The sequence below is a fragment of the Pleurodeles waltl genome, chromosome 4_1, assembly GCF_031143425.1.
Source record: "Pleurodeles waltl isolate 20211129_DDA chromosome 4_1, aPleWal1.hap1.20221129, whole genome shotgun sequence".
In the NCBI taxonomy this organism is placed as follows: Eukaryota; Metazoa; Chordata; class Amphibia; order Caudata; family Salamandridae; genus Pleurodeles; species Pleurodeles waltl.
Window position 1 is genome coordinate 922830504 of NC_090442.1, and position 24153 is coordinate 922854656.

General features: G+C 42.1%; 1 protein-coding gene and 1 long non-coding RNA gene across 11 annotated transcripts in view; one reads left to right on the forward strand and one right to left on the reverse strand.

Annotated features, from left to right (window-relative positions):
- The window catches only part of LOC138288280 (uncharacterized), a 344175-nt gene extending 325144 nt beyond the window's left edge, over nucleotides 1-19031 (reverse strand). Inside the window, exon 1 of the long non-coding RNA XR_011202365.1 lies at nucleotides 18741-19031. This is a non-coding gene — a long non-coding RNA (uncharacterized lncRNA). The remainder of the gene's footprint in view (nucleotides 1-18740) is intronic.
- Nucleotides 1-24153, forward strand: part of MAGI2 (membrane associated guanylate kinase, WW and PDZ domain containing 2) — a 2755167-nt gene that overhangs the window by 2533233 nt on the left and 197781 nt on the right. For all 10 annotated transcript variants that reach the window (XM_069229701.1, XM_069229700.1, XM_069229695.1 and 7 more), the window contains 2 exons: nucleotides 14584-14776; nucleotides 20934-21185. In XM_069229701.1, the coding sequence (XP_069085802.1) occupies nucleotides 14584-14776; nucleotides 20934-21185 (445 nt within the window). The remainder of the gene's footprint in view (nucleotides 1-14583; nucleotides 14777-20933; nucleotides 21186-24153) is intronic.

Consider the following 24153-nt stretch of genomic DNA (forward strand, 5'->3'; position numbering starts at 1 on the left):
CCATTCGCTTCTATGGGCCTGTCGGCCCATATTTGTGAATATTTTGCATGCCCCAAATTGCGAATTCCTAACTGGAATTCACAATTTTGGGAAATGTAAAGTCCAGGGGGCTGGGGGCCTAAGGCCCCCTCTGCTGCACCCCAAAACATTTTTTAACAACATGTAAGGTGCACACATGCCAAAAGGGCATGTGTGCTTTGCATGTAAATTTTAAAAATGCATTTTAAATGCATTTTTAAAATTTGTACATGGTTACCACCAAGTTCAACTTGGTGGTAAAAGCGATTCCTTAATGCCCAATTCGCATTAAGGAATTGCTTCATACATGTGCTTTAGAAATCGCAAATAAGGATTCCTTATTTGCGATTTCTTATTTAGAAGTCGCAATTTGTGACTCTCTAAACGGGGTCGCAATTTTAAGGAATCGCTATTTTAGCGATTCCATAAAATTGCATTCAGAATGCCTTTGATACATTCTGAAAGGGCTTTTTGTATTCGCAAATGGGCATTCACACCGTTTGCGGATGCAAAAAGCTTTGATACATCTGGCCCATAGTTCTTTCAAATAACTATAACTCGCAACTACAAGTCGTCCTCTCACCGGTGGAGTAATTAGCTGTGCAAGGTGCAGACTCGAGTTATAGTTACCTTAGGGCGCGAGTTATATTTACTTGAAATAACTCAAACTATAACTGCTGAATCTCTATGGTTTTGTAAGAATACATTCAGAACCTAACTATACTAAACTAGTAATAATTTTCAATACTTTTTGTTAATCCAACCCCCTCTAAGCACCCAACTATGCACGGCCTTTGCCTTTGCCCATGCACAGTAGGGGTTGCCCATAAGGGTTGGCCTGTAGCCAGTCCCTGCGGTCAACCCCCCCCAGTCACCCATCCCCATGCTGTGCACGGCCCTTTGACTGTGCATAGCGGAGGTTGTCCATGACCTCTCTGGGTAGGTCTGAGAGGCTGTATCTGGGGGTGAGAGTGGCTGTCTGAGTGTCTGTCTGGGTGTGAGAGTGCGTACATCAGTGTTTCAGTGGGTGTGTCTGTGAGTGGTTGCATGAGGGTGTCAGAGGGTCTGTGAGTGGGTGTGTGACAGTCTGAGTAGGTGCTTGAGTGAGTGCATTACTGTCTGAGTGGATCTTTGAGTGGGTGCTCATGGGTATGACTGGGGCTGTAAGTAAGTGCATGAGAGTCTGTGTGGGTCTATGAGTGGGTGTGTAAATGTCAGAGTGGGTTTGTGAGTGGATGCATGAGTGTCTGAGTGGGTCTGTGAGTGGGTGCGTAAGTGTCTGAGTGGTTGTGTGAGTGGTAGAAATTGATTGAAAGAATGACAGAGAGAGAGAAAGAAAGTGAGAGGGAGAGAGACAGAGAATTTTTTAAGCTTTGATGTCTGATATACTTAGAACGAGATATTTGTGTACAATTTAAAATAAAAATTGTATCTGTCATTTGAAAAAAGATATACTCATTTTTAATTTATATAACAAAAGAAGGCAACAGGTTCAGCAGGACTCAAACCCTCAATGCTCAGTCTGAAGGTCTGCAACCTTCACACTGAACTATTGAATTTCTTTTTTTGGTCCTATTTGTTAGCCCTTTATGGGCTATCTGGCAGTGCAAGGGAGCCCTCAAGGGCTCTCCTGTGGTCCCTTCATGTTTATTAATTTTATTTATTTGTTTTTTAATATTTTAACAAAATGCCCTTTATGGGTTATCTGGCACCACATTGCTTTAACAAGGAAGGAACTGCTTTACCAGTAGCTCCCTGCTTGCTGAAGCTTCACTGTTTGACAGTGGTACCTGCTTTAGAGTTGTTGCTGTCAAACAGCGGATTGTTTGCTGTGACTTAGCTGCAACTTCGGAGCTGCAGCCAAGCCACAGCAAACAGCTATGTCCCTGGGGTGGGCACCTCGGGACATAGCAGGAACCGCCCCTTGGGGGTGAGAGCCCTCAGGGCCATCAGAGGCTCCAAGAGTGGGACCACACAGCCCCACCTTCGCATGTGAAAAAAGCCTCGGAGTGGTGGTGGTCTCTGGGGTTAGGGGGTTCTGTAACGGACCCCTTTATATATTCTTATTGTTTGCTTCAGGGAGGTTGTGATCCCTGGGGCTGTGGGGGGAGGGGCTGCACAGCCCCCTGCACCATATTTGGACATTGCCAAGGGGGGGGGGGGTGTTGCTCCCCTGGGGTGCATGGCCCCACTGCACCTTATTTATCCATTGCCCTGGGGAGGTGGTGGTCCCTGGGGTTAAGGGGGCCCTCCACACGTATTATGATTAAAGCCCCGGTAAATTGGTGATCCCCAGGTATGCGGGAGGGGCTGTGCAGCCCCCCTGCACCATATTTAGACTTTGCCCTGGGAAGGTGGTGGTCTCCGGGGCACTGGGCTGCATGCCCCTGCACCATATTTAGACATTGCCACAAGGAGATAGTGGTCTCCGGAGCACCCCGCATGTATTATAATTAAAGACCCAGGGAGGTGGTAGTCCCTGGAGCTGTGGGGGTTGCTGGGAGGCCCCATACAAAATAAGCAATGCCCCGGGACCTGGCCCACCCGGGGGCCTATCGAAAAACAAGTGCAGGAGTCCGTTTTGCGTTTTAAAAATAAATAAATCATGAATTTGCGAATATCGCAAATATCTCAAATTTGCGGCAATTTTTTTTAAAAAAAAATGCTTTATTTCATCGTCGGAGATATACAAATTTGAATTTCCCTACATTCCTCCAAAACCACTGAACAGATTTACACCAAATAAGAAAAAGATCAATCTGTGTATCGAAAGCCAGCATTCTGACAAATTTGGTGTAATTCCATCCAGTGGTTCGGGCTGTAGTGACAGTCACCACTGGCTGGTTATAGTTAGGATCATGTTTCCAAAGGAAATGGATTCTTTGTGTTGCTAACAACTTTGATGCTGTTTCATGAATCTCCACAAACATTTCCAGAAAAGTGATATTTTTTGCCTAATTTGTGATTGGAAAGTTTCGGGTGATCTGTCCAGCTGGGAAAGAGAAAAAGAGGATCCCATAATGTGTTTTCTTCGTTGATTTTCTCATAGGAACTTTAGACACAGCTACAGCTTAAACCGCTGAATGTATTTACACTACATTTGGCAGAAAACTAGATAGAGGTCCATAAAGAATGCTTCTCGTGTTTTTAAGGAAATCTATTTAGTAGTTTTTGAGGACCTGAGATCTAATTGGCTTCCACCACCTCAACCAGGAAGGGGTGGCAGTCACCAAGTTCTAAAGAAAATTAAAACAAAGACTCAAAGAGGCAGGGTAGGAATAACCTGATCCCCATCTAGGGCCCAAAACGTCTTTTTTTTAAATAAAATTGCTGCAAATTTGGTGTTCTGCACTTTTTTTTTAAAGCCTCCGGTTTGAGCCAGGACCAGGGGGTAAGATGTTTTGGGGGAGTGGAGGTACGCATGGTCACCTCTCCCCAGGCAGATTTTGACTCCACGGACCCCTTCCTACAGGACCTGGTGCATTTTTGAGCGGAAGCGGCATGCCGTCCCCTACCCCAGGCCACTTTCGGCCTCAGGGACCCTGTCCCCAGGACCAGGTGCATTTTTTGGGGGGATAAAACTGTCCCAAGCCTCTACAGGCCCCAGGGACCCCAAAATTAAAAAAAAAAGTGAGGGGGCAAATCACAGCCCCACCCCAGGACATATCCGTTTCTTGGTCTGCAGTGGTGTGCAGGGAAACATGGGTTTGATCTTGCTTTGCAAGAACATTTTCTAATTTCCCACCAATCAGGATCAAACACAAAGTCAGCTCCCAATGGGTGGGAGCTTTAAAAAATGATGGGAGCATGATGTTGACAGGGAAACAGATCTAAATATTGCTCCCATCTGGAGGGAGCAACATTAGGTGGTGCTCCCTGTGGGTGGAAACAATGCTGGCTCCCTCTGTTATATGGGCCTTGATGCTTCCCCACTGGCCCCCATTGGGTATGTAATGGGGGCACTGGGTGAGCCACAGGTCACCCATCTTTAAAGATATAGGCCCCGTGGGTTGGGGTCCATGAGGATTAAATCGGCTTGGGGGGTCATGTGCCCCCCCCTTTTATTTTGATAGTGACCCTGGGGTATGGCTAGGGCATGATAAAGCTAGGGGAGGTTTGGCTGTGTGACCCTGGGGGGGTGGGGCCCCAGGGCCTGGTCTTGTAGCGGACCCCCACCGTGCATGGCTGAAGGTTTTGTGCAGTGTGGGGTTGACTGCCTTTTGTAGGGGTTGCCCAGAGGGCCTGGCCACAGATTAGACATTGTGGCCACTCCCTCACTGTGCACAGCCAAAGACCATGCACAGTACAGGGTTGGGTGCATGTGGGGTGTTGGTCACAGGCTAGGGGATTGACTGCTGGGCCAGGCCAGAACTTGTGACCAACCACCCACTATGCACATCTGAAAGTGGGGGAGGTTGGGTGCAGCCAAATCCCTGCCGAAACCAGCCTCTGGCAGGGGGTTGAATTTATGTATTGCAAATAAATATTATTTTATGCAAAAATAATCCCTAGACATTCAGGTAAAGTATCCCTAGAATCAGTTAAAGTAACTTTTTAATTAGGTGAAACCTTCAGTAACAATGTAATGTTTTAAACTCTATAAAACCACAGAAATTCACCAGTTATAGTTATCTCAAGTAGCTATAAATTCTGCCCCAAAGTAACTATAACTGATCCCCTTGCCATGCACTGCTAATGAACTCACATATTACACCACTCATGACATCTTCTATGGAATCATCCATAATAGCACAGTATTTTCAGTGAAACTATTAATGATAAAACTAGCATGGCTGGGGCTTGATTTATAGTTACCTTAGGGCACGAGTTATGCTTACTTGAGATAGCAGATGAATAAAAAATTAACTTGGCATCCCTCTAAGAGAAACAGCAGTTTCCCAACATACCATCAGAGTTCAGCGTCAGAAAGCCATGTGACAAATGTTCACTGCAGCTAAAGAAAGCTATTATTCTGATGTGAGGTTGAAAAGCAGATCCCTGGTGTGTCAGCTGTGCTTTCCTGACTCGTAAAGCGCGCTGCCATGCTGCTTGAACATGTTGAACTCACAGCGAATACTGGAAATACACGTTTTGTTCCTAAGCTGTGTGCAGATTTTTGATTCACTGATCCCTGGTTTTTGCAGACCTGAAAAGGAGCTCTTTGTTATTATTTTTTTTCAAAACGAGCCAAAGCCTTGATCAGAAATTATGCAATGTGCCGAAAAGCCTTTTCCCACGTTGTGTTTTGCTGGTTTGTGGGAATGCAGTATTACATTTTTTTTGCTTCAATACCAATAATTTCATTTTTACTTTTCTGTGGAGGAAAGATTTTTTTTGCTTTACAAACTGCCTTAACATTCTGCAGCACTGAAAGAAGGTGCCAGACGAAAACCAATGTAGCGAACTGCCAGGATAAACAGTACCAATAAAGCCTACTGTCTGCCCACCTGATTGTAGGACATTCACACAAATCACAGACGGCAATCCCATTTCAGCCCTTCTCCCACAACCCACAGTTATCCAAAACACTCCCATCGACCAGGACTGCTTCATTTACAGTACAGAGGCTGTGTTAATTGATGGACAATTTGACTAGAGCCACTGGAATTAAGCGGCAAAGTTTAATGGTCAATATGCCAAAGAAATTATCCAGTAATGGAAAACCAAATTAGGTGGCATGGTTAACTAAATTATTTAGCAAATATTGCCAAATATGTGTCATAATATGGCACGCCCCGTGGAAGTAATCTGTTGATTTTTCCCAGCGGCGGCCGGCATTAATTATAAGTGGTGGGGTGGGTGGAGAGGGGGCTGGGGTAAGGTGCGCAGTGGGGATCATGGGGGGAGTTAATAAATAAAAAAAACACTTACCTGGTGCTGCAAGCCGCCTCACGCTCCTCTGCTTCCTGGATCCAGCAGTCCTTGGGAAAGCATGAAAGACTCCCTGAACAATCCCTGTGCTGCTCTCATGCTATTACCTAGCATGAGAGAGGGGATGGGGATTGGCCTGTGCAGGCTGGTTTGCTGTTAGCTCAGGCACAGGGAGTCTGTGCTGCTTATCCTACCCGTCTGTGAAATAAAGGTGTTTTGGAGAAACCTAAGTGCACATGTCTGCTTGCCCGGCTTAGAATGGCCAGCCAAACAGATATACACAGTTAAGGGCACACTTCCCCATCCCCCCTCCCATGGCCCAGCCCTGCCCCTACTTATCCTTTACGAAGCTGCTACTGAACAACATTACATGTGGTGCTTTTTCTTAAATATCTTCTGTTTCGATTGTGATAGAAACACATTTTTTTTTTTTTTTAAATTTGCAATTTATGTAGCTGGTGGTGGATCCATGATTATTCAGAAAATGCTGCAGATCCAAATTTATATAAATTCAGTGGCCCAGAACTTGATGAAGAACATCTAACGTTGTGCACCATCCTACATGCATGCAACGGATTCACAGTTATGAGAGTCCAGACTTTTTGCTTCATGTTATGCAGTCCAGTCTTCATCCTCTCAAATGCCCCCACCACTATATCAAAGCTCTTTTGTCTCCTGGGTCTAGAACCTCTTTTCTATGAGCCAAAGGACTCATGAGTTGCTCAATAAGTGACCAAGGGCCTGGTTAGGAGTTTGGCAGGTGGAATACAGCCCATTAGGGTGGATGAGGGCATTACCTCCACCAGCCTAACATACTACCACCTGCCAAATTTAGAAATTACACTAGACCCAACAGTCAGCTCTATACACTGAACAAAACCTTCATCACAGCAGTCCTTTTCAATGTATTGAAGATTTGGTTTTGATGGCCGTTTTCCAAACATTTAACCTTTTTGTTTTTAAAATCAAACACCCATAGCAGGATTTTATTTTTGAAAAACGAAATGACCCCCTCACCCTGGGAGTTTTCATCAAGGGTATAGGACTTATTAGTAATTCTTTTTTCCTGTCCCTTGCATGCAGGTTTTTCCTGCCAGCAATGGATAGGAAAACATGCATTGTGCCATCTACCCTAAATAGGATGGGTGGTGAAATGTCCTTCCTCCGGTGGTTCCTACTCCAGTGATCTGTCAGAGGACATATTCCACTGATGGAGCCAACGGCGGTTCCATCAACACAATACTTAAGGTCTTTCTCTCTATGAATAAGGAGGGCGGACCGAGTGTTTGGCAGACAGGGTACCCTGTAGTGTCCACAATGGAGTACTGTACCCACTAAAGTCTAAATCAGCCCTTAAGTGACTAAAGAAGCAGAGATTTGAAATTTTGCAGGCGGGATATGTGAGTGCAGACTGTAATCTAATGAAACCCTCAATCTGCATTTGTCAGCTTCTGTCTTCAGATAGGTATTTACTTGATGAATATAGTTAGTGGCCTGATTTGCATATCTGTCTGCCAGATAAGAACATCAAGACCTCAACACAATAGCCCAAGCACTCCAGCTGTCATAATTGGGTGGCCCAAATGTTAGTGAAATAAATGATTAGTTCACATGATTGACATTACACTAGTTTACACGCCCAGCAGATATAACTGGCCAGATGGATATTTTGCAACTTTAAGTGATAATGGTCAATGATATTACAAGATTGTTTATACAGACAAACCACAGCATCCACAATTTTAACTGGCTGTAGTACAGTTTTGTCATTATTTGAAAATCCTAATGTTACTGACTCAATTAACTAACCAGATTGCTGGCAGTATATTAAGTGATTAGCAGAGCTATCAAATCATCCTTAATTCATATACTTAATTACAACTGCTGCTTTACTGAAATAGCCAGAATGTTGCTACTGCACAAAGCCATTAACCCAAAAAATGAATTGATGAGCAAATCAGTGTCCACACTTTGATTGGTGATGAACTTTTTCATTATTGGTGCACATTAAATATCCCAAGTTGTTTTTCTGCATTGTATGAGAAGTCTAAGATCACAACACCAGACATTATTAATTCTATCACTGTCATGCTTTTAAAAGCTCACTGCAAAAGCAAGAGAATTACCAATGAAACTGGTCAGTCTGCAGAAATAAATCTGATATGCACAAATTTAGCCATTCAAATACAGTGCAATAGTTATAGGGTGAACACTTGAACCGTCCCTGCATTCAGTGATGGCACAACACCTTCATTGTCGAGCCAAGACTACATAAATACTTTATTCATTCTTTAAATACTGAAATGACCTTTATGCCTTTCAAACCGTAAATGCCTATGCCGATGCATCTCTCCACTCTATAGCCCAAATGTTGTTACAACCGTGCTTGTGTAGTACTAAGCGACTCATCCCATGGAATTTCTATTTCAAAACATGCACAATGGTTGATATGACCTTCATGCCCCAGTCATTGTGACAATGCTGCTCACTTCATTATGAGATCCCAGCGTTTGAGGCAAAAGACAACTGACTTCAGAGTGTTGGCCGCTAATGATCTGGGCACCCTCACTCCCTGAAGAGCTCACCACACTTATTCAGAAATAATTTAGGAAGCCTTTGGCCATATTAGACTCAAAATAGGAGCCTATCTGAACCACACTCAGTCAGTTGTGATTGAAACTGAGACAGCTGACATGAGATGAATTCAGTATGAGATTTAGGACATGTGCAAATATTCATTTACCACTCTCTTTACATCTCCCCCGATGACGTCTGAATGAAAAGGTGATACAGGGAAGAGATTGTGCTTCAATCGAAAATCTGCTGTCCATGCTTGTTGTGTTCTCCTAAGTATAACAGCTTATAATCCATTCATCATAGGGTATGGGCCCTAAATATGTGTGCCAGAAGAGTCTGAGAGTGACCTTGTTGGGGACTCAGGGGCTGCCTAAGTGAAAAGAGGTGGTGAGAAAGAGTAGAACATGAACTCTTAAAGGGCCTTCATGAGGGATCGCAGGCCAGGGCAGTACTAGGTGATCTGTAAATACATTCTCTGCATGTGTTTGAGGCGGTTGGCAAACATCTTCTTAAGAGACAGTTATCAATCCTGCCCATCACATCATCTGACATGGACAACCACAAAGAATGCCAAACAACCCAATCTAGGCCACGCTCATACATATTCAGTACTGTCATGCAAAATAACAGAACAATCCTGATTTAATTGGAACCAGGCACCCTCACAAAACTAAATACAAGCACATCTAAGCTTCTGACAGACCTAGAACTCACAATCAAAAGTCTGATGGGTCTTAGAATGAGCTACAACCAACCACACCATACAACAAAAAGTCAACAAAGCAATAGCCTCTCTCAAGTAATAGACTCAAGAAAGAAATGCATTGTTCATAAACTTGTCGTCACAGACATCTTGCTGAATGATTCATCTAACCATGTATTTGCCACTATGTCTCCATTACGTCAGCCACCAATATTTCGCTAGATAAATGGAGAGCAGTTTTAATTTGGCTCATTAAAGAATCTACTATAGAGGTAATACAAAACCAAACTGTATTGTCCTATTAGCCAAGTGGCGCTTTCCAAAGACTGCATCATCAACCTGGTGGTTCATACATTGTATGTTCAGAGGTTAAACGCACTTGCAATTATTATTATTTTTCTTCCTAGAGATTGCGGGGCTATGCAGTATGTGGTTCATGACACCAAAATACCCATCAAGCATGAACAGTATAAGAATGTCCCAAAGTGCATTTTCTGTGACGGTATGCACAGTACACAGAATATGAGACCTTGTTCTGCCCATCCCACGAGATGAAATTAGCACTAAACTCAGCGCAAAAATCTCTGCACGAAAACATATACAGTAATTAGGTCTAATCCAAAAACTGATTCTGCTAGACATTTGACAAGACATTTAATTACAGTCAGGACAGCCGTGTAGTGTATTGATCATGGACCAGTTCTTATCCTAAACCAAATTACCACATTTCAGGAATACTTTTGGCATATCAGGCTCCCCCAAAGCAGCAGTCAACTATCCTTTATTAAATGAAATGAGATGATAAAAAACGAACTCGAGTATTTTCATTGTACACAAAAATATTTTTATATTTACTGCATTACAGTCATTCTTTCACTCTTGGCCCAGGAGGTCAATAGTCTGAATAATCATCCGATGTTACATTACAGTATGAATTCATTCATAACTGTTACTTACGTCGTCTATATTTGCCATTTCTTACAAATTACTTCAAAAGCACAGTGAGGCATTGTGATAACATATGGTTAGGCTTTGCACTATATAAAATGTGTGCATAAATCCCTGTCTTCAAATCTAGCCCTAAACTCACACCCTAATCCTAAAGTGCGACCTAACCACAACTCTTACCATAACTCAGTACCCTTTAACCACATCTATTGTCCTCACCCTTACACTAAGCCATACCATAAAGTTACTCTTTATTCAAACCTTTGCCCTTGCCCTATAGTAACTTAACACCATTCCTCTCTCTACTCCAACACTTGCATTAGTCCTTAAACATGGTGCTAATTTATACTAAATAAAGAGCAAATAGAGGTTTTCTATGAAACTGCTTTTCAGTGTTTTTTTAATACTACAATTGTTTAAAACAAATGGTAAGTACACTAAACTTATCAGATGATTTATTTCCCACGGCATTTATGCAGCCAGCCACAAAAACAGGCTCTAATAGCAATGATGCCACCTGTCATAGCGGTATTTATGTAAGAAGTGGGAACACCCTCCCTGCCTGTGCTAAGTTGGGGTGCCTGCTGTAGTGCTTGCATGCGGCGCATTCTCAAGGAAAGGGAGGGATGTACTTAGGCACGAAAAGCTGGGGTCAGTAAACAAAGACTCAGATGTGGTGGTCAGGCATGGCCATCCCAGAGCAGGGTGATAGGGCTTTGGGTCTAAGACCCAGGCTCCTGGCGGAACAGGGAGTGTATGTGCGGCCTCAAGAGCTGACCTGTGAAAGAGGTTGATTGTATGGAAAAGGGAACCTGAAGATAGCGATGGAATATCTTCAATAGATACATCAAAGCAGGGCATAAAGGGATTGAATAAGGCGAAGATGACCAAAGAACAGTATTTAGAAGTGCAGTATTCTGAAGTAATTACACAGTGGTGAGAGTGAGGATGCTACAGAGCGAGGCATCTGGCCAGAGAAAACAGAAGACCAGTGAGCCACAGCCCGAAGGGTACCGAGGTTGGTGCGAAGGACAGAAGAAGTTGTTTGGTGGGGAAAGTGTTATGGTATCCTGAAGTTGGGAAAAGGTTGTTGTGGTCCAGGACCCCGAGTATAGAAAAGCCTGGGAGAAACATGAGTATATGGAGGATTGGCGGGAAGCATAGGAAAGATATTGTATTTTTGAAGATGTGAGTGAAAGAGACAAAAGGTGTGAGTGGATCAATGAAAGGGTGAACGGTTTTAATTTTTAGATTTTGAGAGCACTTAGTGAAGCTTGTGGGAGAGGTACGATTAGGTGGGGGTTAGGGCAGGAAGGCAAGTGCTGGCACACCAATGGATGAAATGGGTGGGGCAGCAGTGTTAGAGGACCGTAAGACCGTAAGGCAAGGCTTGCCCAGTCATAGGAGTTGGGAGGGCTGTATGAGAGGCACCTGGGGCAGGTTAAATTAGGATGGACACCATAAATCTGCTAAAACACATGGCATTGATGAGCATTAGGGGGGCATTTATTGTTGAGTACAAAGAATAAATCTTGGGCTAACAAATACATAGAAAAATTAAAACTGCTACAGAGGGATATTATATGCAAGAAGCAGTAAAATAAGAGGAAATGGAGCTGGCTAACCGGTCCAGAGTTCCTACAACATTGACACTTGTGCAGCTGTGTTCATAATTTATGCCAGCATATTCTGTGAGAAACAGCAGGAGTGTTGTTTGGCCCTATTTAAGTACATGACATGGTAAGCTTCAAGGTCCTTTCCTGGCTCCAATAAGAGAAATAATTTTGAATTAGAAGCCTGAACTACAAAGCATTGTGGGGTGAATTCAGGCAATGACTAGGCTAGTTCTATTGGTTCACATGACTAGCAGCCACCTCTGCTGTATGTGCCCTTTATGGGTGGTGCACACCATAAGGCTGGGAGATTAACCCATGGCTAATATGGGATTGTGTTAGAACTTTAAGAAAGCCTGATAAAGTGTCCTATGTTGTGAGTTACAAGGGATGGGGACAAATCTTAGGAGCAAGGTAATGGCTGAGGGGCAATGGTGAAAGAAGCAAGACAGAAGTGACTAAAGAAGTGCCCAAACAGACAGGCAGTGAAGCTAATTAGCTGATATTTCTTGCAGGATTTCAACATTTTTTTAACTGCAGTTGCACATTGAGTGAAGAGTCTGTGCTCCATCAAGAACGAAACGCAAGTTGTACAAAACAAGTTGATGAAATAAGTTCAAGAAAACCAAATGGCAGGCCCTTTCCATTACATACGCAACAATATCCCCCTTGGAGCATCGCACCAAGAAGGCAAACAGAGAATTCAGATTGATACATCACCTTTTACCAATTTACAGCCCAGGGTACATGTGGTACCATTTACTAGGGTCGCTCCTGCCAGCTTTTACTTGATTGGTTAGGGAGAGGCCAGGCGTTTACCCCACCCACAGACTGTATCTGGGCATAACTGTGGCATCCAGAGGATCCTCTTCAAACCACTCCTGGACCTGAGAAGATCAGAAAAGGACTGTCCTGCTTTCTTGAATCTGAAGGACGATTTGACCTACTTGCAATGAACCCAGGAAGTGACTACTAGGGTGAGGGATACAATAAGCTTCTGGGGACTCTTTCTCTGCAACTGCCCAACTAACTAGGACCCACAAGACCTGCCCTGGAACCTGCTGCTGGGCTCTGTTGGAGAGAGTCCTAGTCCCAAAGTGGTGGCCCCCTAAGTGCTGAACCTTTGGCAGGTGGTGGAGCGGACTCCTCCTGTCTCTCAAATTGTAAGAAAGATGACTTAGAAACTTTTGCCTTCTTTCTTCCTGAGAACCACCGGAGACAAGGACCCCCTCATCAAAGCCACATCTGTCAACATCAAGTCACCAGTTGGCTTCAGCATGTTGGTTTTCACCGTTAAAGGAGAGCTGACTTCCAGAAAAGTTTATAAGTCTGAACATAGAGGGCTTTATCAGGGCAGATGCAGAGCAGCAACATATCAATGTTTGGGCATAGACTTTGTAGTTCATCTGCTTGGAGCTTTCCCACCTTCTTTGACAACCACACCGAGAGCCCTCTCTTCCCCAACCCGCAGTTGTCAAGCCCAGTTTTGGATCCACTCTTCAGCCTGGCCCGCCGAGGACCACTTAGTCTCCAGGTGGGCTTTAGACCTAGATTGACAGGTCCCTGTATCTGACCATCACTCCATCATGATTGGCATCAAAATGTGACCTTTACTTGGTCTAGCACGACTAGAATACCTAGGTTGGTGCTTTGTGATCTTTGCTGCTATATTTAATTCAAAATTTAAACATGTATATCTTGCATTCTACTTATTAGATGTTTTTCATTTTGTTGTCATTTCATTTATTAAAATCTACTCTATTTCCCTAAATTGATTTAGGATTTTTTGTGTTGTGTTTTTACTTCATTCCTGTTTGAGTGCTGCATAGTTTCACGTTGCCTGTAAGTTAAGCCTCACTGTTCTGCACCAAGCCACAAAAAGGTTAAGCACATGTTTATTTATGACTTTTGTGTTTCACTCTGTCACAGATTGTGATTATTATTTGAGGTGGGTCCTCACTCAACTAACACTCCAATTGTTTAGCTGTCACATTGGTGTATGATGTTTCTCACATGTTCACAAAGTGTTTCAATTCCCTCCACATAATTAAGTTCCTCCTCTGTCCTATTTTGGAGGGAGGTGAATTGGACAGGGATGTGTTTTCTGTAATCTTATTGTCACTGGGAGCAGGTGGAGAGGGAGAGCTCAGACTAGCTAGATGGATAGCACAGAAGGTCATACACACAGACGGTAAGGTGGGAAGTTTGCAAAAGGGGTAATATTAGGCAGTTCTGGTCCTTGTATGGCCAGATTAATCATGGACATTAGGGGTGTTTGAAGAATTGTGAAGTTGAAGTGGAAACTGTTAAGTCTAGAAAGTTAGTATGTATTCGGATAAGTTAAACATGAGGTACAAGGGGTTTTAAGAGGTAAAAGGTGTTATGCTTGGGAAGAGCTAGTTCTTTATATTAGGTCATTGATAGGGACGTTTACAGAATGTGGGAAAAGGCAAAGGAGATGTATTACGCTTACGAGCTAACACCAAACAAGAAAGTGCAGAGGTTTGTGTTTCATCCATGAAACAATTAGGCTGAAGGTTTTATTCATTTAACTAATAAAATTAATAATAATAATAATAATAATAATTTGTTTTTGTTGTTGTTGATTATGTTTTTATAGCACTTAATATTGCCTTTCATGTTACCAACTTCAGGGCTCAGCAATAATAAATAAATGTAAATGTTTCAGAGTTTTTAAATACATTTCAACTATGTTTTCTTTTCGTCCCCTTCCTTCAAAAAGTGACTCATAAAATTCGGAGCATTTGCAATGTCCTCTTATTTAAAACGTCTGCCTTTTTTAGAAATGCACCTTGCAATGCCAACTTTTTGCTTCATTTTGTTTTTCCCCAGATTTTAATTGGTGCAGTAATAGCCATGGGCTCTGCGGACCGGGATGGACGCCTGAGGCCAGGGGATGAGCTGCTGTTTGTGGATGGGATCCCAGTGGCTGGCAAAACGCATCGATATGTGATTGATCTCATGCATACAGCTGCTAGAAATGGCCAAGTCAACCTCACTGTGAGAAGAAAGGTGCTATCTATAGGTGAGCCTATTCAGCAAGGATATTGTTCTACACAAATGAAAGACGTGGTTTCTCTGCTGATTTAGTAGGCATCTATATAGGTGAACAAGGCAAGGTGTGAGGGGAGTACAATTGGAATTAAATGAAAAAGATGGGGGTACCACCTGAACAGTTCTTCCAGGACACCAGCTTCTGGCTGCTTGATTTGGACCATACTTGATTGTTTGCTTTTTATTATTTGTGAGTATTATTTAGCACACTAATCAGCTTGCCAGTTCAGAGAAGTAGCGAAAAATAATTCGTAACAGAAGGTCAACAAGGGAAGTAGAGTCCATCTGGATGGAGGAAGTGTTCCTGAAACTAGCATTCTTCCACAGCCCATCTTCAAACAGGTCCAATCTAGTTGAAGATTGTGGTGAAAAGATCTATCTATCTATCTATCTATCTATCTATCTATCTATCTATCTATCTATCTATCTATCTATCTATCTATCTATCTATCTATCTAGCTAGCTATCCGTATCATTGTTTGAAGAGTGCATGTGCATTTGGCTGTAACGTCCTGCGCATCCTTTGGCATAAAAAGTAGAAAATCCATACACTTTACATATTGATTATTATCATTATTATCATTTATACTCATTTCAAACCTGAACCGCTAAATTTTGATTATTTTCCCCCCTAAACTCTGAGAATCAATAAATGTGGCATGGGCAATGGTACAAGGTTGTTCACGACTGTCAACAAAAGCATGCCTAAATGAAACATTTGAAGGTCAGCTCACCTCATTTTGGCCGCTGCAGAGCATTTTTAAACCACATCTGTCAGACAACTGAGACAAGGCAATTTTTCACCATTGAGCCTACAATTGCACTGCCCAGCTGGTACAAAATTAAATTTTTGTACTTCTCAATTGAGCCAGTGTCATTTATGTATTAGTACTGCAAAGTTATTTGTCTGCATGTTATATTGCTCAGCACTGGTGCAATTTGGCCCTAGATGGATGTCTAATGCTTGGACTGGTGTCTTCAATGTGGATGTTATGTTTATCTTACAGACAGGCTGGTGTTGTTCTTTTCATGATGGAGACCTCCAAGATCCCTCTGTTCCAGACTCCCAGCACCTGACCCCATCATGCTTCATTACTTCTTATCCACTTAATTCTAAAATCCATTTCAATCAGTTCCCTGCTCACCGCTCTGTGCACATCATCCCCTGCTGTTTCCATGTTCCACACATGAACCATCTCAGCCCCCCATGCAGCAATAAATAAAAGCAGAGCTGCATTAACACAAAAACTGGCTGACCTGTAGTTTGCAGATTCTATACAGGAATACGATATCCAGTCCAGATTTTTCCACTATATTCTAATACCGTTTAGGCCTGGATCTACAGTCGGATCGACAGAACCACCCGTGTCAAGATGCGGAGAAAAAGCACACATGAGCCAATCACTAGAGGAATTAGAAGAATTGATCGCTCTTAATTACACACACACACACACACCTGTTTGTGCAATTTTGGATATGCTGACACAGGCATGCTTTTTGATAGTCTTTTACTTGCAACATGTTAGTTTTTCAAATCTCAGTTGTACTGATTTGATTGAGTGCAGATGTTGAAAGGTTTAGTGGGTCCTGCAAAATCCATGAACTCCTGTTTGAATACAGACCTCAACAGGAGTTGAAGAGGCTTAGAACTATATTGATGTGAAGGAAGGATACGTATTCTTAAAGAATCAGTCTTCAAATCTGCAAGGATTTCATCAATCTTTTTATTATTTGTATGATAGGTAGACAGCAGATGTGTTTCGCTCAGGCTACAATATGCCAATGAACTGTCTTAAAGCACGATTTGGATATTCACTGCTAATGATCATGAACATAATCCATTCTTGCTTGCTGTTTTGGTGCTGCATAGGCAGCTTTCTTTGTGAAAGTCAGTTTGTCGGGTCAGGTTATCAGTTTGCTCTACCTTAGTCTCAGGTCTGTGTATTTTTTTTCATGGGCAGTAGAAACCCTCTGCAGGAGGCCCACCAGCACTCACAAGGACAGAGAGCTAACTTCTGACTTAAAATAACAACTTTAAAATATCTAGGAAATCTCTACAATGTTTTTCAGCCATATGCATTATATATTTAATGATAATTTAGAGCATGGAAATTGTTTCCTTCAGATTGAGCAGGGACTACTTTATAAAAATGTGCATCTCATTACAATTCAGGTTAATGCTGCAGTTTACTGGTCTTTATAGAACCAACGTTTTTAGAGAAGACTATTGTTCAGTGACCTCAATAATGCTCTCTGACCCTCAGTCACAAAACCTTCTGCTGTCATAGATTATATATAAAACCACAAAAATGGGTCTAAGGAAACAGTCCCCAGATAGCCACAAAAAAAGGACTTGTGCAATGTTCAACTGCAAATTTACCACTTCACTGGCCAAGTGGGCCATAGGGAAAACGCTGGTAAGCTTGGAGCAGGGTGATACATAAAGGGCAGGATGGAAGTGAGGAATCCTCAGGCCACTCATCCCAGAAAGTACCCCTTGTTTCTGCTATGTAGAAGTAATGCTTCTTGGTACTGCATTAGAGTCTGAAGTAACAGGACTTTTTGGGCAATATGTTTTTTTTTATATTTGTCTGTGGTAGAGGGACCTCTTTCATGCTGCTATCCAAAGCCTTCTTGGAGAGGACCACAATTACTCGCTTTAATTGTTGTGATATGGCACTGAACTGGAAAGTTTTTATAAGGCTGAATTTATTGGTCAAGCTGGCCAAGCTTACATGCCACTCTCAGTAACAATCATTGGCAAAGTCAAAAGGTGTGGCTTGCATTTTGGGCCCAGAGCAAAATATTTAAAAATGTATTTTGCAGCGTGAAAATAAAATCTGTATACAAACGTCTGTGAGATAAACAAAAATAATGTTGGAAGATTCTCAGTATTTTTGCTAATACATCACAATGCAAGATCTCCATTGGAGATGGAATAATACACCAAATAGCCAATAGCATGAGGTGAGAGACAAAAATGTCCTGTCTATATTTTACAAATTTATAACAGTAGGTCATACTATCAGCTGTGCTCTTAAGCCAGTTTTAAAACTATAATAATAAGACATTTCTGTTGTAATTATAACATTAGGGTTAGGAGTGTGAAATTTATTGGACCCGGGGGTGTGGGAAAGGGGGAGCCATTGGGAATTTGCTGACCACCCACAAAGGCAGAACTTTTCAGTCTTTTCAAACATTCACATTGATTTTTACCACCCAAAGTGAGTACATATCTTTTTTGGTATTCGAAGGCTACAGCAAGAATGCCAATTCAATATCAAAGAAAGCCCCAGATACGTCAGTGATTTTGAGTCCTGCAGAGGAAGTTATTCGACCACATGAAAAATATTTTTCCAATGAAACAAGAAAGGAAAAAGGCTGAGCAAACACACTTCACCGTATATTTACACTATACTTTCATCGCAGGATAAACTGCAGGATTAAATGTGAACGGAGCATGGAAAGGAAATCTACGATTTGTGTAGATAATCTAGGGCCAGATGTAGCAAAGGGTTATACCCATTCTGTGTCTATGGGAAAATGTGTTCGTACATAAGGCCCCTAATGTCTAGCACAGGGGTGTTGTAAGGCTACAGCACTGCAGAAATATATGTAGATCGCAAATTCATTTGTAGTACAGTAATGTGGTGCCTCCATTGTCTACGTTTGTACTAATGTCAACAAATCATTGTCAGAGGCAAAGATAAGTGCTTAAGACTCTTTTTTAAAGCACCATTTGCAGCTCTATCACTCAAAACATGTGTTGAGGCAAAGATTTCAGAGAAGCATATAGCATTTGCCCAACAGGGGAATCAATTGCACTGCTGACATGCGCTTTCTTGGCTGAAAATGTAAACATGCGCCAAGCGTTCGCTTAAGAATACTTTCCACAACTTATTGATGCAAAGACGATAGAAGTGACAAAAAGTTACCTCAAGAATGACCTTCCCGCGCACAGCAATGCCGGAGACTGTTACATCCATTTTGTGGTCAGGTGCCAGCCAACTCCAGCATCCTCCTAGGAGCAGACTAATTCTCACTGGGCTGCAGGCATGCTGACATAAACAGTCCCGGGCTTCCAAAACATGACAGCCAGAAAATGAGATCTCTTTTGTCACCGGCGGTGTCACTGGGCGGCAGATTTGCTCCAGTGGCTCTTGGAGAGTTTCAGTTCTAACATGGCAGGCCTGTAATTGTGTGCAGTTCCTTCCTCCTGGCCATCTGTAATCATTTTAATTCAGGGTAGTGAAGGGCTAATGAAGGGCGCGCGTTGCCTGTCAGAGAGCATGTGCTTGGCGGATGGTTTGCGTTCTATAGCAGGCGCCAAATTTCTAGGATACCCATACGGCTAAATGCAGGATACACCACTCATAAAAAGAATGCTTATCTACGGCACACTTAGCCTGGAAATGTGGCGTGGGTCCACTCTTGTGGACGCACACAGGATATTTTCAATAGAAATACATCCCAGGTTACAGTTTTCTAAAAGTCTGTGTAAAATGATTTATCTTTCAGGAAAGGTCTAATTATGTCTGTGGATCTTTTACGCAGGTCTTGGACAAAAGCCAGGCAGTGACATTTATCCTACATGCTTGTCATGAGTGCGGCACATCAGGGACTCGAGGCTACCTTTTAGGGCATGCGTAAAGAATGGTAGTAAAATTAATAGAAAAAGGAAATGCATAAACTGTACCTGTTGCATAGATATACAATACTTGTAAACAAAAAAAAAACAGTACACAACTTCTTGATGAAATAAGTTCCAAAAAACAGAATTGCAGCCCCCTTCGGATACATACCAAGGCTAGAGCATCGCACCAAGAAGGTTTTGTACTGGAAGGACAACCTTCCAGTGAAAAAACACAATGCTTCGCTATAGTTTAACACTTTGCTCAGTTTGCGTGTGCTATACAATGCAGGAGATATGCAAAGCTAGGAAAGATTGGAGAAATAAAAACACTTCTCCAAGATTATGCCAGCCTCAAGGAGGCCCTATCATGTAGTGCAAAGCCCTGTCTTCAAACGTTAGTAAATAGAGCTTTGCATCAAAAACCATGCTAGACCCATGCACTACCCATTGTATGCCCCCTGGACACAATTCAGTACAAGTGTTACTTTCCACTACTTAACTACCAGTTTTCAGTGTAAATGAGGTCCTAAAATGGAAATGAAATCCCAAATCAACAGCTTGTAGAAGTTTATGCCACTTTTGTGGTGTAAATTGTTAATAAATCCGCCCCTAAATGTTAATGATAAAACTGCAGAAAAACAATACACCCCCCTGACTGCAAAAAAGTTTTAATGTGTGCATACAGTGTTGGAGCACTTTAAAGGCAAAGTAGGAGAGCCATAGATAATTAAAGAAGCAAACCTTTGCCATAAGCTAATGGACTAGCCTCTTTATTGTGGATGCTTAAATGGGCACAAAATGATTAAAAGGAAAAAGTTGTTGAGCCTTACGCCCGATACTGTCACCATGTTGAGGCTGAGACATTACTTTGGCAGAGGGAGTTACAAGATGCAGGCCTATAGTCAAGTCATAATAAGCAAAATACACTTTTCTGGACGCCCACTAACAAGTATTTTGACATGAAAGTCTTGCTTTACAAATATCTGAGTGATTACTTAGTAGTCATAAGGACTCCATAGATGTTTTCTAGCCTTGTAGGGTTGTGTGTTGTGATGGAAATGTGTGCCTCATTATTCCTATATGGTTGGCACTTCAGGTGAGAAGGACACTATCGGAGCGCCTCATAAGAACAGCTGCCTTATTTCCCATTTTAGTAAGCCTTTGTCCATGATTTCCTTTCATTGGAGCCCACACATCTACGGCTGGGCAGATGCGTGTTCTGCAAGAAGCCATATTAACTAATGGATAGGTTACCGCCTTGTGCTATTGATTCTGGTAAATATTGTCACAGTATATCCATCCTCCTTTGTCTGGGCGCTGCTTTCTAACAGAAAATGAATGTATGAGCGCTGGCTTTACACATCTGCTGGGAGCACTTAGAGTAATGGACTGCATTATGGTAATGTTCAGCATTCAGTATGAAATGAGATGGACATTCATGAAGACTGATGAAAAGCACAGGTGCCACTAACAATGAAATCATTTTTGTTTTTAGGAGAACCATGCCCGGAGAATGGTCGAAGTCCGGGCTCTGTGTCCACTCATCACAGCTCTCCACGAAGTGACTATGCCTCCTACCCAAATAGCAACAGTAACCATGCTGCCCACAGCAATAGTTTGCCCCCAGATGGCTTTGCACCACACAGCGTGCAAACCAACGACGTTGTCATCCATCGCAAGGAGAACGAGGGTTTTGGGTTTGTTATCATCAGCTCCTTGAACCGGCCAGACACAGGACCAGCAGTAGGTAAGAGATAGTTTCTGAATTAAGTGATTTCTTACAGGTCTAGGAAGCACCTGACGTGCCACGGCCTGCCACCTTAACATGACTTTGCAGTGATTAGTATAGTGCATGTCATAGGAAAACCTATGTTATGTACCTTCTTTTTTAATTCTTCTCTCTTTCTTCCCTTTTCCTCCTCCTCCTTCTTCTTTTTTATTGTTATTATCATTATTATTATTAGTAGTAGTAGTAGGAGGAGGAGTGTTGATTTTTTGAATAATATTACTATTATTATCACTAACATTATTTTATTATAAATTAAAACGACAATAAACAGTTATTTTATTTTTATTATTATTGTCATTATTATTAATATTCCTCTATCTGATTATTTCGATTTGAATCATCTGAAATATGTGTAATAACAATAGCAATAATTATTAATATTATTGGTATGATAATTATCATTAATGATGTTGTTGTTTTGCATAAAATGTGAGTGTTGAAAGAATGCCATGCATATGCGAGGATAGAATTCCACTGTTGCAGATTTGGGATCAACAATTTATGCAACTTGTGCTAAAGTGTTAAAGGAATCCTCCAGATCACTGAAATCATCAAGCTATTTTTGGCAGTACATCCCATCTTAGGGCCTGATTTAGATCTTTTCGGTAACAGTCCAGCCATCGACTTTTCAAATGGAAACCCATCTGTCGCAATGACAGTCTGCTTGTTGGATTTACATGTTGGCAGTCCCATAAATGAAAGCCCGCATTCAAACTACCGCCTCCCCCAAGAAATACCACCCGCATCGACGGTGGGCAAGGGAAAAGGGGATGCCGTCCGAAACCCGGACAACCTTCTGGCTTTGCAGATTTGGATGTGCCATACTGTCAAGCAAAAAGTTGATGTCTGATCTCAATATTTGAATTAGCGGACTGGGTGGGTGGGGAGTGGTGAAAACATACCTTTTTTCCTGATTCCACCCCATGTCTGACTTGGCACGACTTGACAACACTTGCCATCAGTCACTGCTGCCACTGACTCACAGAGAAAACATTAACACCACATCCCCAGTCTCCAGACTCAGAGGTAGGGACCCCGCATTGCTAGGGTACATTAAGTACGGGAGGTTAGGACCACTACAGGCATATACATGTTGCAGTAATTTTTTTAAATCAGTGCAACATGCAGATGTCATGGACACGAGTGGGTCAGACATGGATGGGGACACACTGGTACACAACAAATATCGCACACATACACAACTGTCATTATGGTGCCAGAATTTATTGGCAAATTAATGCTGGCACCAAAATGACAATACTTTCACACCTGTTAACTGTGTCCATGTGTGCACATTGCCAGGGAACCTGTACCTGTCATGTTGTGCTGTGAGTTGTGTGTGTGAGTCAGTATGTGTCTGTGTGTATGTGAAGCGATTTGCTGGGTGAGGGAGAGGGAGCTGGAGTGGGTGATGTGGTTGTGTCTGTATGTGTGTCACTTGCATGTGAGAATAATGTTGTTATGTTGTGTGGTTGTGTGACACAGTCAGGTGAGTGTAATTGTTGTGTAGTGGAGGTTGTTGTGATATGAGTAGTTGTGCCTGTGTGTGTATTTTTTTTTGTGTTGCTGAGGATCTGATTGTGTTGGTTGTTGTGGTTGTGTGGTGCGTGGGTGCAGTGCCAATGGTTTGTGGATGTCGTGGCATGGATGTATGTCAATGTGTGTTTTAAGCATGCACGGGTTGTGTTAAATAAGAAAGGTGTGTTGTCTGTAGTACGGGGGTACCCCTATGGCTGTGTGTCACTTACCTCTATTCTATAGTACTTGCCATTGCACAAAATCCTTTGGGTCCCTCCGCTGTCTCCCTCTGTCAGCAATCTGCCTCTAGTCAATCAGCTTGCTGAGCCATAACATCTAAATACGGCAGGTGAAATGCCGTCGACTTGACGGTCTTCTCGGGTCCGCCGTCAACGTTGCTTGGCAGTAACACCTCCAAGATCTAAATCAGGCCCATAGCCTATTTTGAGGAAAGGAGAAGATATGAGTGAGAGAAGAAAAGAGCAAATTGATTTACTTTCTTATAAAAAATTGAAATGCATGTGCACCTACCTTGCTATGCACTTGATGATTCCCTTTAGAGTCCATGGATAAATATTCCAAAAAAGAGGGCTACCAATCTCCTGATGTCATAATTTAGGCTGTTTGACTCCCATCTTTATAAACGTAAAACAAAAAAAAACACTGGTTAATAATTTACCATGGTTCTGGTCAGATAGAATATAAAGCAAAATAAGAAAAATGCTATAGCATGTACTTTTGAAAGTGCCAAAAGCCTCACCTAATTCAATATTCAACAATAAAAAGCAATCAAATATTTCCAACAAAGTCATATGAGACTGAAGCACATCGATAGTTGTGATTCTGCGTAGTGAGGGAAACGTCACGGGGGGGTATGTGCAAAGGAAGCGAATAAGAAGAGCGGCCTAAGCTTGTGGGCATTCACAGACTTTCCTGCATAGATTTTCTTTTAAAGGCGTATGAGAAAAGATAGGACTTAACACGGAAAGCTGTTTTTCTTGGTAAGTAAAATGTTATTTATTAAACTGTGCAAATATTCTACCTTCACACATACACATTTCCTCTACTGCAGCGAATCGTTACCTGAGGGCTATAAAACACAGGTATAGACAAGGGTGTGTGAAATATGCGTAATTTACTTTTGCATAATTAGATATCATTGTGGCATTTTTTTTAAATTACTTATTATTACGCAAAACTCAGATCCATCTTTTCGTACTATATTTTAGCATGAAATGGGTCCTTGCATCATTTCTTGATATAAGGATGCATTTAAAATAAAGCACCACAAAGAACAACTGTTTATACTATGTTGTTCCCATGCCTTCAGGGTAAATGTATTACAACTATATAAACTAGTGTCATTTTTGGACTTTTTTTGTAACAAGCATAACTCAGTATTATGTGA